This window comes from Zea mays, chromosome 4 (assembly GCF_902167145.1).
Source record: "Zea mays cultivar B73 chromosome 4, Zm-B73-REFERENCE-NAM-5.0, whole genome shotgun sequence".
Lineage (NCBI taxonomy): Eukaryota > Viridiplantae > Streptophyta > Magnoliopsida > Poales > Poaceae > Zea > Zea mays.
The window spans coordinates 214,423,326-214,441,010 of NC_050099.1; the positions used below are offsets into that span (position 1 = coordinate 214,423,326).

General features: G+C 44.3%; 1 protein-coding gene and 2 long non-coding RNA genes across 3 annotated transcripts; all 3 read right to left on the reverse strand.

Annotated features, from left to right (window-relative positions):
* Window positions 1–832: 832 nt before the first annotated feature.
* On the reverse strand, window positions 833–1,309 carry LOC103654576 (uncharacterized). Its single transcript, XR_566188.3, has 3 exons — window positions 1,139–1,309; window positions 984–1,061; window positions 833–875 (listed from the first exon to the last, which is right to left on the reverse strand). It is a non-coding gene; the product is annotated as an uncharacterized lncRNA (long non-coding RNA).
* A 157-nt stretch (window positions 1,310–1,466) lies between these two features.
* LOC103654577 (uncharacterized) lies at window positions 1,467–1,823 on the reverse strand. The gene is made up of 3 exons (XR_566189.3): window positions 1,781–1,823; window positions 1,598–1,711; window positions 1,467–1,521 (listed from the first exon to the last, which is right to left on the reverse strand). It is a non-coding gene; the product is annotated as an uncharacterized lncRNA (long non-coding RNA).
* A 2,101-nt stretch (window positions 1,824–3,924) lies between these two features.
* Window positions 3,925–7,976, reverse strand: LOC103654578 (uncharacterized). Its single transcript, XM_008681419.3, has 2 exons — window positions 6,116–7,976; window positions 3,925–5,359 (listed from the first exon to the last, which is right to left on the reverse strand). Exon 1 carries the CDS (start codon window positions 7,607–7,609, stop codon window positions 6,752–6,754), a length of 858 nt encoding a protein of 285 aa, XP_008679641.1. The 5' UTR covers window positions 7,610–7,976; the 3' UTR covers window positions 3,925–5,359; window positions 6,116–6,751.
* Between the last annotated feature and the right edge of the window lie 9,709 nt (window positions 7,977–17,685).

A 17,685-nucleotide genomic window follows, 5' to 3' on the forward strand; every position in this document is an offset into this window, starting at 1 on the left:
AACCGACGGGAATAAGCACCAAACCGACGGGGATTACTTATTCCCGTCGATATATGGTTAATTCCTGTTGCCCACTAGCCGACAGAAATTAGATGTCGGGGATAAGCTAATTCCCGTCAGCGCCCGATGGGAATTAGTAATTCCCTTCGGCTGCGGCAGGCCGACGGGAATTAATGTTAATGCTCGGCGACCCAGTAACTCCCGTCGGCTTAACCTGGACGACGGGAATTATTCGAATAATTTCCGTTGGCCAGGCAGGACCGACGGGAGTTACTAGGCCGACGGGAATTAACGTTAATGCTCGTCGGCTATGGTCAGGCCGAAGGGGATTAACCTATACTGCTGCACAAAAACAGCACCAAATGTCATTATTTCTCCACAATTGCACACAACACATATATATCATCATACAGAACCAACACATTATAAACACATACATTGATAATCAATTCACACATCACCAACATAGTTTACACAAACATTTCAAATAAGAACAAGATAAGTTAAAGTGTTTAGTTCACGGAAAACATAATGTGCACGAGTTAGTAATGTAATACGACAAAACACCATACTTAGGGATAATCACCACTTGGGTGGTTAGAGCTTTGACCGCTGCCGCCACCTGGAGGAGGGAACGCGAAGAGGGACTCAACAAATCCAGTCCCTGCTGTGGGATCAGACCCACTACCACCGCTTCGGGCGTAACCTATGAAAGTTAGCAAATATCAACATTTTTAATGCAAATACCAACACGTTAAATGCAAATATCAACAAGTATACAAGTGTATAAATTCATCAAGAGTTATCAAACGTACCCTATCTCCAGGTATAGGTATATGTGTCGGAGGGGTGTTGAACTGTTGAGTCCCCAATCCCTATTTAATGAATATTCAACAAGTTAAGTATGCGGTTCATGTTTTGCTAACTATATGAATTGCTAGTTTAGACAATGTTATTAACCGAATTTGCTAAGATGAACATACCGGAGCTGGTGTGGATGCAAACTGGCTCGATTGTGGTGGCGGTGGAATATTTGGTATCATGCCCTGTTGCTGCATTAACTGTTAACCATATGTGTTACTATTGAAGATGTTGTATTGAAATATAATAATTTAGAGTTCAGATTATGTATACTCACTTGATACATCGCTTGGTTATGTGCATTGCAAGCCTCCATAAATTCTCGTTGCTGTCTCATCTCCTCACACATCCTCATAATCTTCAACTCCTGCTTGTTCGGTCGACGAGAGCACGAGCTACGGGAAGACGAACCCGTCCTCTGAGATCTCATCGACGATGAGTCAATGAATCCGTCGAAAGAGTGTGTATCTATAAGTGATTCAAAAATATGTGATTACTGCATGATCAATTTAGTGTCAACCATGTAATTTCATAAGTTAGAGCTTACCGTCCATGCGCTTTTCCACCACCACTTGCGTACACCACCGAGGGATCCACCGGTTCATGTCGCCAGTCGAAGTCAGGTTCATGGAGACGAACCATCTCCTCCCCATATGCCACCTATACATAATTCAAAACCTTACAAATGCATGAATTTCTATACTTTGAACATTTGTAATTTTGGGTCAAAACTCACTAGCCGAACTGTGGTTGTCTGGCTGCAGAGCTGGTCAGGGTTGTTAGGGTCTGGTCCATTGTGGCCCTCCTCGTAGACCTCAATGTCACTAGGCTTTTGGCCACGCGTAGCTTACTGTATAAACAAAAAACATCCATAAGCAATCGTACTATTTGGTGATCGACATAGCTAGATCAAACTTACCATTCTTTTTTCTTTTCGGAGCATGTCGTCACCGCCAAACTTGTGGTTAGGATTGGTTCCTCGACATTGCCTGTGATGCGCTGATGCTTTCTGGAAGCCTTCGGAAGCCCAATATCGACACCAAGCATAATACACATCAGGCACGGGCGCCATCCATGGAACCATCACCTGCACACACAATGTTACATATTATATCAATCACAGCAATCAATAAAAAGGGTAAAACAAATTGAATATTGTGTCATCCCAAATTTGGTCCTATAATACTTCAGGTCATACCATTTACACTCAAAGAAAACTAGCGCTAAAGTATTATTTCCAGCAAATGTAATCTCGACTATATTTTTTATTTTTCCATAGTAGCAGGCTTCGTGTCCTTCCATGTCGGTTGCCCTAGTAACGACTCCACTATTTTGAGTGGCCGCCATAGGATGACTAGATTCAAAAATGCTTGAACGAAAGTGATATCCATGTACGTCGTAACGTCCATAGCTTTTGGCAGTTACGCTTCCAATAGATAACTGACGTAAGTCATCATTCAAATTCATTTCCTCCCCAAACTGTCAATTATGCCACAAAGCATTAGCAAATTCCGTAATATTAGTTAACTAAAATTAGTTCTCGGAGCCACATAATTGAGACTTACACGGTCTCGAAGCCACATAATGAAATTAAGTCGCCCATGCATTCCATCACGTCGCAATTTGTCTATGTCTCTCGCTGTTGGCCTACCGAGACACCTCATGTTTTGTTCATCAAACTCGCTGTCAAATATTTTTGTATGACATGAGATATTTGATAACATAAACTAATTCACATATGAACAATTTAAGGAAATAAGTCTTACACAAAGTATTTCTCCACCTTAGGCATATTCGTGAACATGTACAGTAAAGCAGACTTTCGTTCTTCCATAGTGAGGTGATATGCCTTGGGTGGACCAACGGCCTTTCCGTTTGTCTGAAAAATCGAAAGATCACTACACGGAGGCATCTCTCGTTCATCATCATGGTACCTCTTCTTTTGAGCAAATACATTATGTTCTTCTACAAAGTAACAACTTGTGAAGTGTGCTACCTCCTCCAGTTTAAATTATTCCGCAGTACATCCTTCAACCCTTGCATTATTGCCCACCATTGCTCTAAGCTTCTTTAATGGTCTTTCTATATGAAACATCCACATGTACTGAACAGGACCACCGACCTTAGCCTCATATGGAAGATGTATAAAGAGATGTTGCATAGGATTGAAGAAACCCGGTGGAAATATTTTTTCCAATTTGCACAAAAGCATCGGTGCCTCTTTCTCCAGTTGTTCCATCACATCTCTTCTGATTTCTTTAGCACACAGTAGTCTGTAGAAATAGCTAATTTTAGCTAACATTTTCTACACAGCATCGGAAATGTACCCATGAAACATTACAGGCATGAGCCTTTCCATAATTATGTGGAAGTCATGGCTCTTCAGTCCATTCATCTTCATTGTCTTCAAATTCATAGATCTTCTAAACCCAACAGCATAACCATCGGGGAATTTCAGATCCTTCATCCACTTCATCACTTCTTTTCGTTGCTTAGGTTTCAGACAATATTTAGCTTTTGGTTTGCCTCCGTTTTCTCTAAGCACTTGGGTTGGACGATCACATATCACGGCTAAGTCCATGCGTGCCTTGTCATTGTCTTTCGTTTTATCAGGGAAATCCATGCATGTATTTATGAGGGCTTGTCAAAAGTTACTCTCTTGATGCATGACGTCGATGTTGTGCATCAAAATCAATGACTTAGCATAAGGAAGCTCCCACAAGCCACATATGTGAGTCCAGTTATGCTCCTCACCAAAACCTTGATACCTTTTCCCACTCTCGTCTAGGACAAGTTTCCTTTGCTCTTCTGTAATTTCTATCCCACTATGTCACTTGGGTGGTCCCTTCGTGACGATGGTGCCCTTCCTAAACTCCTTTCTGTGGCAGAACCTCCCAAGTTATTGGGCCCACATGCACCTGTCCTTGTCTCAAAGACCTCAGACAGCTATGCATGTGCACCAGATAACTTAACAGGATCCGTCCGAGTGTCCCAAGGACCCCGGATAAACCACTTACAACCAGGATCGCAAGACTAAGTAAACACAAATCACACACCAACATTTTGCAGCGGAAAATCTTATTACCAAATTTTACAAGTTACAACAAGTTTATTGTATTTATCAGAGTGATTACAAAAGTGGTTCAAAGGAATAACTTTGAGATGTTATAAATTATTTGTAAGTTTGAAATATATGCTAGCTCATGTGACCATCCTCAATAAGAAGTATAGAAGAATTACTTAGACTTATAAGAAGGCTGAGCCCACCGGCACTTAACACCATCAACAGCAGCACAAAACTATAACCTGAAAAACAACAGGGAATAAAACCCTGAGTATGGAATTACTCAGCAAGACTTACCCGACTAAAGAAAAGACTCTCAAGGGTATGCTGGTTAGAGGGATTCAAGGTGTGGCTTATCAAGAATCAAAGACTCTGTTTTGCAGAAGAGCTTACTAGTAGTAAATCCTTATGCCAAAATTTTACTTCACAAGTTTAGTATTTTTCCTGAATCTAGATATGCTTAATCTAGAGCATCCACTTGTCCTGGTCTAGCTTTCTTTTAGCCAATTCATATTTCACTTGTCAACTACGATGAGTGGTCGGAGGGTAGAGTCTCCATGACCGAGGAGCAACGACGATTCGAACCGATTATACCCAGCTGGGGATCCCTAACCACACGACATATGTAGCACTTAACCCTTGCATATGTCAACCGTTCCCACAGATCCTCCACAACGTGAACCGGTCCGCGCTACCCGGGAGCACAGTACTCCTCCATCCAGCCTCTAGCCAGGAGGGTACACGCTACTCCCACCATCTCCCACGCCCAGTGCGCAGTTGTCTTTTCACGTATGGAATAGCCGGGTTCAGGCTTACCGGAGCATGTGGCTAGTTGCAAGGTCTCCACCACAACATGCCTACATTGAACGGTCCTTAATCGACACAGACGGGCGACCACGTCCGCTCAGCGTCTGGTCTAGATGTATTCAAACCATTTTCCCCATTTTTGGTACCCGACAGGGGTACTCTTTTCCGAATGATGAACCCACTCCGGCCGAAGTGGAATCATCACCATAAGTTTGCTTTGATTTTTGAAACGAAAGGCCCATAACCAATGTTCCACAATCATTCTTTTTGAAAACAAATGATTTTTCAGTTTCTAAGCAGGGCTAAGCATTATCAGTTCTTTTTATAAAACTGGGATTAAGGAGTTTCCAAGGAATGGTAATGCATCAATTGTTTATCACACAACTCCTATCACCTAATGCATCAGATAAGGTGAAAAAGCATTTAAAACACAAGGAAGGGGCAAATGCACCAGGACTTGCCTGGAAGAAACACTAGGTTAGTGTTTGTTAGACGTCGATCACTTGACGATCATCCTTGTCCTAACACTTGATCAGGCAGGTTCGTTCATCAGCATCTCCATGCGGAGTAATCCGCGCTTGGGGTCGACTTGAGTCATCTTCCGCATGACGTGATTAATTATCGCACCTGAATGAAATGCATGATGCACATGAATGCATATTAACAGAAATAGCACAAATCTAAATAGTGCTATACGATAGCGCATTAAACACCTAGTGGCGAGGCGTTGTACAATTTTATACTAAAACACTAGTTATCGATGTACGACTGAGCGCAATAAGTACGCTTCTCTAGATTAACCGAATCTAACGCAAACATCATGAAATAACAAACAATACATATTTAATATAATTAGCCTAAACACAACTTATCAGCTAATTAATTAGAACACTAAACCTATCCTACTCATCACCTACACATCTCATATGTATATATTTATATAAACCAATACACTATATACGATGAAGCATTTTAATAAACAATTAATACAACCACAACGCACGGTTACTACCGTCCAGAGAACTGACGCAACTAATATAACTAATTAATCCAAGCCTTGAACTAATAATAAAAACTAGCGAACCAGTGTACTATTACTAGTCGATACAAAATTCGTGAGAACGGCGATGATTTCAGTTCATACTATCCATCAAACATTAAGCACGCGATGAACGTCCTTCCCGTCATCGCCCAACAGCTAGAATTTCACTCCTATCATCGACTCCCTAATATCACACACCCTAACGACATAATAACGAATCTATCCATAATTACCAAGTGCACACCTCGCATTACTAGTATTTCTAACTTAATCGTATACGTATACGAAGTGTCTTATTTTACGATCATAAAACCGATAATAAAAATAGTGAATCGGCTCACCACATCACAACTCGACTTGGTAGTTGCCTGACGACGGCCTTCAGCTGAAGTCCTCGGTCGCACATCTGACGAGCGTGACCGACGAGCTAAGGCTGAGGCGAAGCTTGACGACGAGATCGAATAGGGGATGGTGAGCAAGAGGCAGCGACCAAAGACCGAAGCACATAGCACGGCAGACATACTTAGCCACGGCGAGGCCGACCGACGAGGGAGAACAAGAAACACGACGGTGAGTCGATGAGCTGAAGATTGGGAGCGACAGCCGGTGAGGAGATTATCTCCAAAGAGCCGCGCGAGGGAAGCTAAAAATTAATCCGACAGTGGTTCCGCGGCAAACAATGGCCGGGTCTGAGGGGCCAGCAATTACTTGAACTTGGTTGATGGCGAGGTCTACCGGTAGAGAATATCGGCACACATCGCGACACGACGAACGCGCAGAGTTTCAAAATGACGCGCGCGAGATCAGACCGGAACTGAGGACAAGCGAACAGAGAGGAACATGTCTGGGAGTTCAACGGCGATGGGGATGCTGATGCCGCGGATGTGAACACGACCGCCGCATACCGCGCGAGGACACGGAAGTCAGAGCGACAACGACGCAGCGACCTCGACACTAAACACCGGAGCTCGACGATGTCACGGCGTAGCAGGAAATAACAACGCCACGATGGTCGGCGAGACAAGTCCGGCGATGACGAGACACTCTATGCCGTCGGGCCGAGCCGTGCTGCGCGACGCTGGGCATCGAGCAGAGACCGAGCTGGAGCTAGGCGTGACACGGAAGGACAGACGGCCATCTGGGCAGCGCGCAGGCGCACGCAACGAGTGGAGCAGGAGCCAGGGACACGACAACAGGGAGGAGCAGGAAGGTTGGGCGACCAAGCGCCGTCTCCCGCGGCGAGCACCGACGAGCAGCAGGCATGGCCATGGATGGAGGAGCTGGAGCGCCGGCAGAGGGCAGAGATGGAGCAGGGAACTCGGCCAGGAAAGGGACTCGGAACCGGGCGCGACGGCTGGACGCAGGGCGAGCCATGGAGATGGGCGCCGAGATCCATGGATGCAGGGAGGAGGGAGGAGCTCGCAGGCTAGCTGGGGATGGAGGAGGAGAAATCCACGCGCGCCATAGAAGGGCTTCGACAGGGACAGGGCGCTGCTGGGAAATGGAGGGAGAGAAGCAAGGGGGCAGCTAGGCTCTTGGCCGACCGGAGTTGGAGGAGGAAGCCGCGGCCTGAACGCCGGCGAGCCAGGCGCGGCCATGGCTGGGGAAGAGGAACAGCAGGCGATTTGGAGCGCGGCGTGCTTGAAGATGGAGCAGAGGAAGCAGTGCAGAGAAGGAACGCGGGGCACAGGGAAGCGCGCGTCATGGCTGGGAGGATCTGGGGCGAGCTGCGCGCGTGCAGAAGGCAGGGAGAGCGCGGGCGGGCCTGAGGAGAAGACGAGGGAGGCGGCCAGCACGACGACCCCAGAGTACACGCGGCCAGCGAACGGCGGCATGGGATAAGAACAGCAGATGAGCGGCGCAGGGGAAAAAAAATCCAGCGATGGATGTAGACGATGGCTGGAAGAAGAAGAGGATAAGGCAGCCGAAGAAGAAAAATATCAGGAGAACCTCTCTTTTCCTATCGCATTCACCTTTTATTTGTTCTTTTGACCATTTCTCCATATAGTACTTACGAAAGGCTGGAAAGCAGCAGGGGTATTTTCATCTCGTGGTAAGCAGGAACAAGAGATGCACGGGAGTGTAGTAAAGCATGTCATGGGCGGTGAAAAAAATCGGAGAGAAAGCAGCTGGAATTTTTCTCAGATTTTTCCCCATTTTCTGTTTATTTTATGAATAAAATTGCAGATGTTTTAGATCATGATTTTTAGCGATGAACAAAGAGTCGACGCGCTATACGGCAACCAGGTACACACTTCATTTTCCGAATTAAGAAACGGAAAAATCAGATAAACAACAATTTAGATGGTTCTGGCTAAACCTCGTTTGGATAATTTTCGTGACTAGTCTGGGCACGGTGTAAACGGACCAGATTAAAACGAGTTCGGCTTCGGTATTTTAATCTGCTCTGCATGATCCGACCGAAATTAGCCGAAACCAGATCCACTAATGTATACGCGATTTCGTCGTCAAAACAGCGTGCTGAAGGATAAATTGGATCATATCCTCGCGCACGATTTTTCTCGGACAATACGCGATTCAGATTATTTTGCCCCGAACATTTTAGTCGTCGAGTCCAAATTAATTTGTTCGGGATAAAATCATCCGAGTGGGTCGGGCTTCCGAATTCGTATTCGCGCGAGCGATAAATTTTAAATAATCATCGGACGCACCGATTTCCGGAATGACGATGTTCCGAATATTACGAAAATTTAGGACGAGCCCGAATAGATAAAAATGAGGTCGAACTCGCGACAGACGGAACAGATGCGATATTAAAATCGCGATAGGCGAAGATGATTAAAATTTTAGCATCCGTTTTACCCACTGATATTACATGCTTAAATCCATACTCGTTGTCGAGCGGAATATAAACACCTGGGGTGTTACACTTTCTCTGCCTTCTGAAGGGGTGATTGAAGGGTAGAAAACATCTATGGCAATCAAAGTAACATATCTTGCCACTAGCACTAAGACAAAAACAATCTGTATCTTTAGCACAATAAGGACACGTCAATCTACCATGCATGCTCCATCAAGAGAAAATACCATACGCCATAAAATCATGAACTGAGAACAGATACGCAACACGAAGATTGAATTTCGGCTTCTTGAAGCAGTCATAGGCTTCCACTCCTTGCCATAGCTTCTTTAACTCTTCAATCAGTGGATGAAGCATCACATTGAGGCATACACCAGGATGCTCAAGCCCAGGTATAACAATACATAGGAACATAAACTCATATTTCATGCAAAGAGCAGGTGGAAGGTTGTATGGTATGGCAATGACAGGCCAACATGAATACGATGCAATGGTCATATTGAAAGGCGTGAAACCATCAGTTGTCAAGCCGATACGAATGTTTCTTGCATTGCTCGCAAACTCTGGATCAAAGTTGTCAAGAGCCTTCCATGCATCATCATCTGATGGGTGCACCATTAACACATCTTGTTTGTTCGTGCAATCTTTATGCCACCTCATGTGCATAGCGGTCTTCCTCGAGAGAAACAAACGTTTCACTCTAGGAGTGAGAGGCATGTACCGAAGCTGTTTATGTGCAACCTTTGTCACCACCTTATCCCCTTTTTCATTTACAAGCTCCACATACCTCGACTTCCCACATTTTAAGCATTTTTGCTCTCTGCCATGTTCCTTCCAAAAAAGCATGCAGTTGTCTTAGCAACATCAATCTTCTCATACTCCATACCAAGACCTTCAAGCAATTTCTTGGATTGGTACATGTCTTTGGGCATCTTGTGACCAGTAGGAAGAACCTCCCTAATCAAATCCATGAGCTCTTTGTAACAATTAATAGATAATGCAAACTTGGACTTGATTGACATTAGTCGTGTCACGAATTCGAGAACGGTCACATCGTTGTGCCCATGAAGAGGCTCTTCTGACGCTTTGAGGAGGTCGAAGAACTTTTGAACCTCTGGTGTTGGTGAATCATGATGATCTAGGGCTAATTCAGGCTGCAGATCCTCAAGCATATGGTCCATCCTATCCACATCTTCACCGTCATCAACTTCTACTTCCGCTGCTCGTTCAAGGCGTGACTCCCCGTGGAGATACCAGACCTTATAGCCTGGCACAAAACCATGCGAGCATAGGTGTAGTGTGACCTGCCTCTTGGTGTGGCTCGTCATTTTTCTACTTTTATTGCATGGACACCTAATATTATCTATTTGTGACAAAGCAGTTGCATGGTCCAGAAACATCTGAGTCTTGGCAAACCATTCACTTGTGTGACACCCACCCTTCTTGAAACCTTCATACATCCAATCACGTCTATCACCCATTATTGCGGCTGTGTGTACGAGTAAGGAGTGCGTGTGAGACATTCATGTTTCTACACGTCACACATACATCTATAGGTAAGTAGTAAAACTATATATATACATAACATCACCTTCATCACATTAACATGATATTCATCAATTAACAATATTTGCAACATCCAATCCATCAAATTAAATTATAATTGCAGAACATCAAATTCATTACCTATAACATCAAATCTATCAAATCGATTAATACTTGCATAACATCAAATTCATTAAATAATAATATCAAATACATCATATCATATTTACAAAATCAAGTTAGAAATAACAAATATCATACATCAAATCATATTAGGTCAAATCATACTAACAAATAACAATATTAAACAAATTGTAATCGCATTATAATTAACTCCCGTCGGCCATGAAAACCGACGAAAATAAAAACCACCATAATCATACCTGGATGCGGACGACGATGATGGACAACATCGATCGGAGTTGGTGCAGTGTCGATGGCAGCGCGAGTACGTCGGAGCCGCGGCTAGGAGAAGGTGGGGCGTGGGCGGGGCGGCGGCCGTCACAGGAGAAGTCAGTGGCCCACGCCGGTGGGGGAGGAGTCAGCGCGGCGGGTGACGCAGGTGTGGGGGAGAGCTCGGGTGGCGGCGGTGTGTACCGGCGGCGGCTATGGCCGGGGCGGCCGGGTACGGGCGACGACTAGGCGTGGGGGAGAGCTCACTTGGTGGCGGCGGGTACCGACGGCGGCTATGGCCGGTGCGGGTATGGGTGACAGCTAGGCATGTGGAAGAACACCGACGGCGCCAGCGATGGGAGAGAAGAAGGACGGCGGCGGCGGCGATGGAGAACATGGGCGGCGGCGCGGTATAAAATTAGAGACAGAAGAAATGAAGTTTGGACTCTCGGGAGCGTCCCTATCATTAGTAACTCTCGTTGGCTTGGTCCAGAGACTGACGGGGATTATTAACTCCCGTCGGCTTGGTCAAGAGGCCGACAGGGATTATTAACTCCCATCGGCTTGGTCCAGAGGCCGACGGGGATTATTAACGCCCGTCGGTTAGGGAATGACTGACGGGGATTGTTTAATTGTCATCGGCTTAGGACAAAACCGACGGGGATTAAAGTAGCCGACGGGGATTTTCAGTATCTTGTTGTGATTAGCATACTTTTAAAGTATCCAAACCAAGTAGTAGGTATTATTATTACATGCCTGAGATAGAGTCAAGTGCTAATTTATTACAACACCTGGGAAGAAGCCATCTTCCCGCAGCACACACATAATAAACATAAACAAAAGCCTCCATCGTGAGTTTAACAAAACGCAAAGGTGTTAATAGTCTCTCCTGCAGCAACAATGGGAATAAAACCATGAGTACGCAATTACTCAACGAGATTTACCCGACTAAAGCAAAGACTCTCAAGGGTATGCTGGTTTGTTGGGAATCAAGGTAAAGTTTACTAAATTTCAAAGACTCCATTTTGCAGAAAAGCTTACTAGTAGTGGATCCTTATGCCAAAATTTTACGTCACAAGTTAAGTACTTTTCCTGAATCTAGATTTGCCTAATATAGAGCATTCACTTGTCCTACACTAGCTTCATTTTAGCAGCTTTAGTTTCACTTGTTATCTACGATGAGGGTTGAATATCTAATCTTCATATCTGAGAAGTTCAGCGATACGAATGGATTAATACCCAGCTGGGGATCTCCAACCACACGATATATGTAGCACTTAACCCTTGCATATGTCAACTCGTCACCGGGTTTCTCAAGACCAGAACGGGTTCACGCGACCCGAGAGCACAGTACCCCACCATCCAGCCACTTGCTAGGTGGGCACACGTTACTCCCGCCATCTCTCCACTCCCAGTGTGTGCGAGCTGTTCTGGTATTGGTCCGGTCGAGGCTAAGCTTACCCATGATGAGGCATTTGACCAGTTAAAGGGTCCTAGATCAGAAGGCCAACAATCATGCGGTCCTTAAGCAACACAGACGGGTGACCTTTCCTGCTCAACGTCTGGTCTCAAACTAAACTATTTCTGAAAACCTGGTACCTGTCAGAGGTACCTACTGAAATAATGAAGTCATCAAGGCCTTTGGCACATGCATCATTCCAGGTCCATTTTCATTGTAAAAACATGATTCCTAGATCAGAACATTTTGTTTCTAGCCTATGAGCATACTAAGCACATCTAGCTTTTTAAAGCAGGTATCAAGGATGATAATCAATAATTCAAGGAAGTTATGCAGCAAAGGTTTAATCATTCAACTCCTACTACCTAATGCAGCATATAAGTGATAAAAGTTTAAAACAACAAGGGGTGGCAAATGCACTGGGGCTTGCCTTGATGAGGAGGAGAGTCAGGCTCTTCTACTAGGATATTGCAGTTAGCAGCAAACCCTATCGGGGCACCTTCTGGAGGACCTTCAGAGACAACTTCAGTTGGAGCAGTTTCAGATGTGGGAGTAGGCTCCTCTTCCACTTCACTTCAAATTCTTCTTCTAGGTGCTCTACAAGTCAATTTCAAGTATATGAATGCTCATGTAATGATAGGCTTTGCAATCTCTCATTTAGAGAGAGGTGGAAAGCTCACATACTCTCAACTAAGCATATGATAATTATACTCATAATTCTATGTAATATAGTCTTTGCCCAAAGGGATCAAATTAAGATTACTTTAGAGAATCAAAGAACTGTATATATATACTAAAGTTGATCAACTTGGTGCTTAGCATTTTGTATAACTTGAGTTTGACCTAACCCTAGATTAGTATCAAAACTTAGGGTTTATAAAATTTATACTTGGCTAGTTTCTGGTTCTCTAGGTAAAACAACTACAAACAGGCTCAAATTTTTACCAGGAGCTATTCTAAGGGCATATCATCTTTCTACAAATTTTTATGATTTTTGGACCTATGGTTTTATTTCTAAAATTCCTTAAAGCCTCCCAAGGGTACTTTTAAATAACTAGAAATTTACTTGTTGCTGCAAAAATCTTACAACCAATTTTATCAGAATCTACACAATTTTGTGGACTCTACAAAATTGATTTCACTATTTTATCATTTTCATACATTTTCTAGTGTAATTTACTAATTGGTAGGAAAAAGAAAAAAATTCAACAGTAGTGGGCCGAAACCAACGGGCTCGGCCCACGAACGCAGAGGAAACGACCCCCGCACATGCCGCCCGCGCCCGTGTTACAGATTTGCGCTATGACCCCTAGGTATTCGAATAACCATTAAAGAACCCTAGGTACTATTTACGTGTCTCACTGACATTTGCGCAAAGACCCCTGGACTTTTGTTTCTTCAGGGCTCTTGGTCCTTGACGGAACTGCGTCAAACACATGGCCGGACTCGAGGTTTCCCGGCGACGGCGACCCCTCTATGAGACAACTAGCACTCGAACACCAAGCGCGAGCCTACCCAAGCATATACCCTCACTTAATTGGACTGGTCCAACCCTAATTGATGCTTGTTCATGGCCATGACGACGCTAGAGCTCCGGTGAGCGCGTTCCGAACAACCAAACGCGGTAGTGTTTAAATTGGAGCTAGGGCGAGTTTCACTTATTCACCAGATGATGGGTACATGCTTGAATTTGGACGGAGCGGGTATGGGAAAGTGGGTTGTCGGGAGCGTGCTCTCAGACGTGTTCTGCGGCGGCGAGGTAAGGTTCTCGATGCCCTATCGCGATAATATTCAATCGGTTGGGCCGACAAGCTATGTTAACATTCAAGGATGCTAGAACATGGCACAGAGGGGAAGGAACAAACCTGGGAATAGTTGGTCACGGTCGGGTGCCTCACGGCGGCGTAACTGACCACGATGGGGAAAACTGCAATTTGTGAGCTCTGGTGGGTAATTGGAAGCGAGGAAGGGTGCACTAGGCGCGTAACCAGAAGGCGGATCAGGGAGAGCCTTTAATTTATAGTAGCTACATGAGTGCTTTGTGAATTTGGGATGAGAATATCTCACGACCAGAAGGGATGTGAGTCACCAGAGGGCAACTGTTGTGGCGCTCGGTGAGGTAAAGCCCCTGGCAGTAAATGGGCTGTCCACAGCGACCTATTGCAACGTGGTAACGTCTCCAAGAATGAGGCATCCTCGCGGCGAGCGGCAGACGCCGACGGGGACATTCCGTCCGGTCGCGAAGCAAGTGGTTACGGTGGCCAGCTCACAAACTTATCCGTAGTCATGATCTTTTCACTTGCCCGGTAATATCCACGTTGATCCAGGCACGAATTTTCAGGGCAAGCTCGAATCACGGTGCCCGATCACCGGTGGTGAGGTACACTGCACCAGGAATCTTCTTCAGTGTACTATACCATGGCAATGTTCATTCAGCGCGCCTTACCGAGCCATTTGAGAGTCATTTCTCTTCGACTTTCATTCAACAACCTACCAAGTCGACCATAGCAAAGTTGTTGTCCATCATGTCAACTTTAATTTTTTATAGGGTTCTTGTTCATACCTCCACTCGATCAAGCACAATTCAGCTCTCAAGTTGATCTAATGCCACCATTAGTCTAACCTTCAGGCCAACCCCCGACTGACATCCCAACTTCCAGGCCATTTTGCTCTAATTTTCGAACAACTCTAGGGCTCCCTCCCTTAATAAAACTTGGACTACTTTAATAGATCTACAAATTTTTTGTAGTGCCCCACGACAAAATCCCCATGGACCAAGAGATACAGGGATCAAAAGTCAGCACCATATCACTATTTTTCGGAGTTAAGCATTTGGGTGCCTTTGGGACCTTTTTGCAATTTACTCCAATTTGTTCCATAAAACATGGAAATCTCCAAATATAAAGGTTGCCTATTTTTGTTACTCTACCACTTTGATATATGCACTTTGGTCCAAAAGTGCATAAAAATTGGAATCACCTCATAAGGCACTAATTAGGGTTTCTGGGGTCCTTATTAGGGTTTGAGTGTTCTAGGGTTTATGTGCCACTCCAACACTCTAAGTTTAGTCTCTTTTGAACATCTTCACTAACCTTTGAGTTCATAATCAAATTGCTATCTCACACACCCACATGCTTCTAGTCCTTGGGTAAGAACCCTACCCTAGGGTTAAGGATCAATTCGAGACATCACATCACAACTTGTTTTGAAATTTTTACCTAGTGGATGCACTCTAGGTGTATCATACCTAATGAAATGCTAGTGCAAATGATGTCATGCCAAAGTTTTAGTTTTGGTAACACCAGGGGTGTTACATTTGAGACATGAGCTATGGGGGAAAAATGTAAAAATAAGGTAGTTACACAGTAGAATATGCTCCACCCCTTGTCCCATGAGAAAGTTAGAAAAATTTAGGAAATCATACAACCCATCCCCTATGAGTAAAAAATGACCAACTTTGGGAATGATTACTCTTGCGCAAAGAAGAAACTAGACAAATTAGGAAATCTGTTGTTTGACATTTTTCAAAAGGAGTGTTAGTAGAAAGCACCCGCTAAGCTCCCAAACTTTAGAAAATTGCCATTAAATAACCATTAGGTTTCCTTGTTCACAATTTGGCGCAGAAGCATGATATTACCCATAAACATCAGCAAAAATAAGCTATAGGGCAGAAGCCACTTCTACACAAGGGTTGTAGTTCAAAGTGCCCTCTCTGCCCAAGACCTTGTCATTTTTTTACAGGGTTAACCGCTTACACTTTAGACCCCAAATTTTTAGAGGAGCTTAAGTATGTCAATAATAGGCCACTGTAATTTTTATAGGAGTTTTAGGAATTTCTAGAATAGAAGCGCAGTTCAACCTACCCCATAAAAGGCCTTAAAAATAAAAGATGAGAGAATTCTTTGAATTATAGTATGCACCAGGGATATATATATATATATATATATATATATATATGTTGCATTCATGCTCATGCACTTGCATTCATTACATTGCAATCTCACGGACAGAGAGTACGTCTTGATCCAGGAGCAAGAGACATAGCAGAAAGAAGCCCGGGAACCAGCTCCCGCATCGCCGAAGAACTTCCCGCCGCACCCGCATTTGAAGGCAAGCCCGGTTTATGCATAACCATTATATATGCTATTTTACTGCACTTAATGTTTGTAGGCTTGTATCGTGCATTTAAGTGTAGAAATTACTTGAAACCCTAATTGCATGAATTCAGGATTCCTTTGAGATGGATACTAGTATGCTAGGTCGAGTAGCTGCTTTGCTAATTAGGGATCTCGGTAGAAGTCGAGTGATTTTTCTAGCACTCGCGCGAGGTTAGGAATTGGTTGTATCCATTTTGGTAACAGGATCTATGATGGTCTATGGGCATGGATCCTGGGTGGATGCCTTGTCTATGAGACGAGAATGGAATTAAGGACTCATGTGCGCATACCTGAGTCAAGCATTTGAACGTACTAGACACATGTCGGGATTATGGTAACCGATAAGCCTAGTACCTGATTGAACCTGCCCGCAGTCTTTCCTCCTCACTGGACCTGAGACAGAGTCTCCCATGCTAGCGATGGTGGGTACAAATGTGGATATTGCACGGCAGCGACCGAGGTCAATAGAGCACTGTATGCCAAGGCCATGAGCCCTGATCTGTTGCCGGGGAATCGATGGGGACGGCTGATATGTGTGGGGACGGAGTGCCACTACATGTCGTGTGTTTAGGTTTACCTTGCAAGGTTAAAACTCGATTCAAATTATCTGCTTCTCGCAGCTAATGAGACTGTTTGACCCCTTGTACTGCATCGAGTAAGAAGCGAAATAAGGTTCTGGAGATAACATGTTGATTGCACTAAATGATTGTTACCATGTATGCTTAGAAAGGAGCAAACCTAGTGTAAAATGGATATGATAGAACTTGAAAAGCTAAAATTTGTTTTAGACTCAGCTAGTGCTTTTGGCAAACCAATCCCCTCAGCCAAACAACTTTATGGTCTAGAGGTAGAGGAGTAGACTCCTCACACCGGGTAAGTCTAGCCGGTAGGAGAGGACCAAGAGGAGTAGTGGGCCAGGCCTTGCCCTATTCCTCGTTATCAACGTTATTTATTATCCGCTGCAATGTTAAGAACATTGTTATCTTTGTCAAACTCCGTTTTATGTAATAACTTAAGTACTTAAACTTGTGGTTTCATGTTTATTGCATTCTCTCTGAGTCTCACCATCGGGTGAGCTAATGGTACTCGATACTTGGTAAGTGGCTCTATCGGACTAGATCCGAAGAACTGATGGGTTATTCTGATTTAAGTGTATTGTCGCCTTCAAGGCGTGACTCGGGCACTTAAGCTGGAATAATCTGGGTGGTTCTGCCATATTCAGCATTCCAAAGCCTTCGTGTTTTTTGTGGATCGAGCTCGTTATTAAAAAAACGATATATCACCACGAAGGGGCTACTGTTGGGGGTCTTCTTCTCCGCCGAAGGCCCTCAAGACAAAAACACCTTCAGCAAAGTAATACTGAAGTCTTCTCTCCTTCTGCCGAAGGTTCTCAAGACGAAGACCTCGCTTATAAGCAACGATGCCAAGTGCCGAAGCTACCATCAACTTCGGTTTAAATCGAGCAAAGGATGAAAAGACTAGATAAACCTTAGTAATTTAAGTTATGCCAATAAATAGATGTTGAGGGTCATGAAT

Bases quoted from the DNA above. Each gene is read 5' to 3' on its own strand.
- LOC103654578 (XM_008681419.3), bottom strand. From the start codon at position 7,609: ATGCCGCCGTTCGCTGGCCGCGTGTACTCTGGGGTCGTCGTGCTGGCC.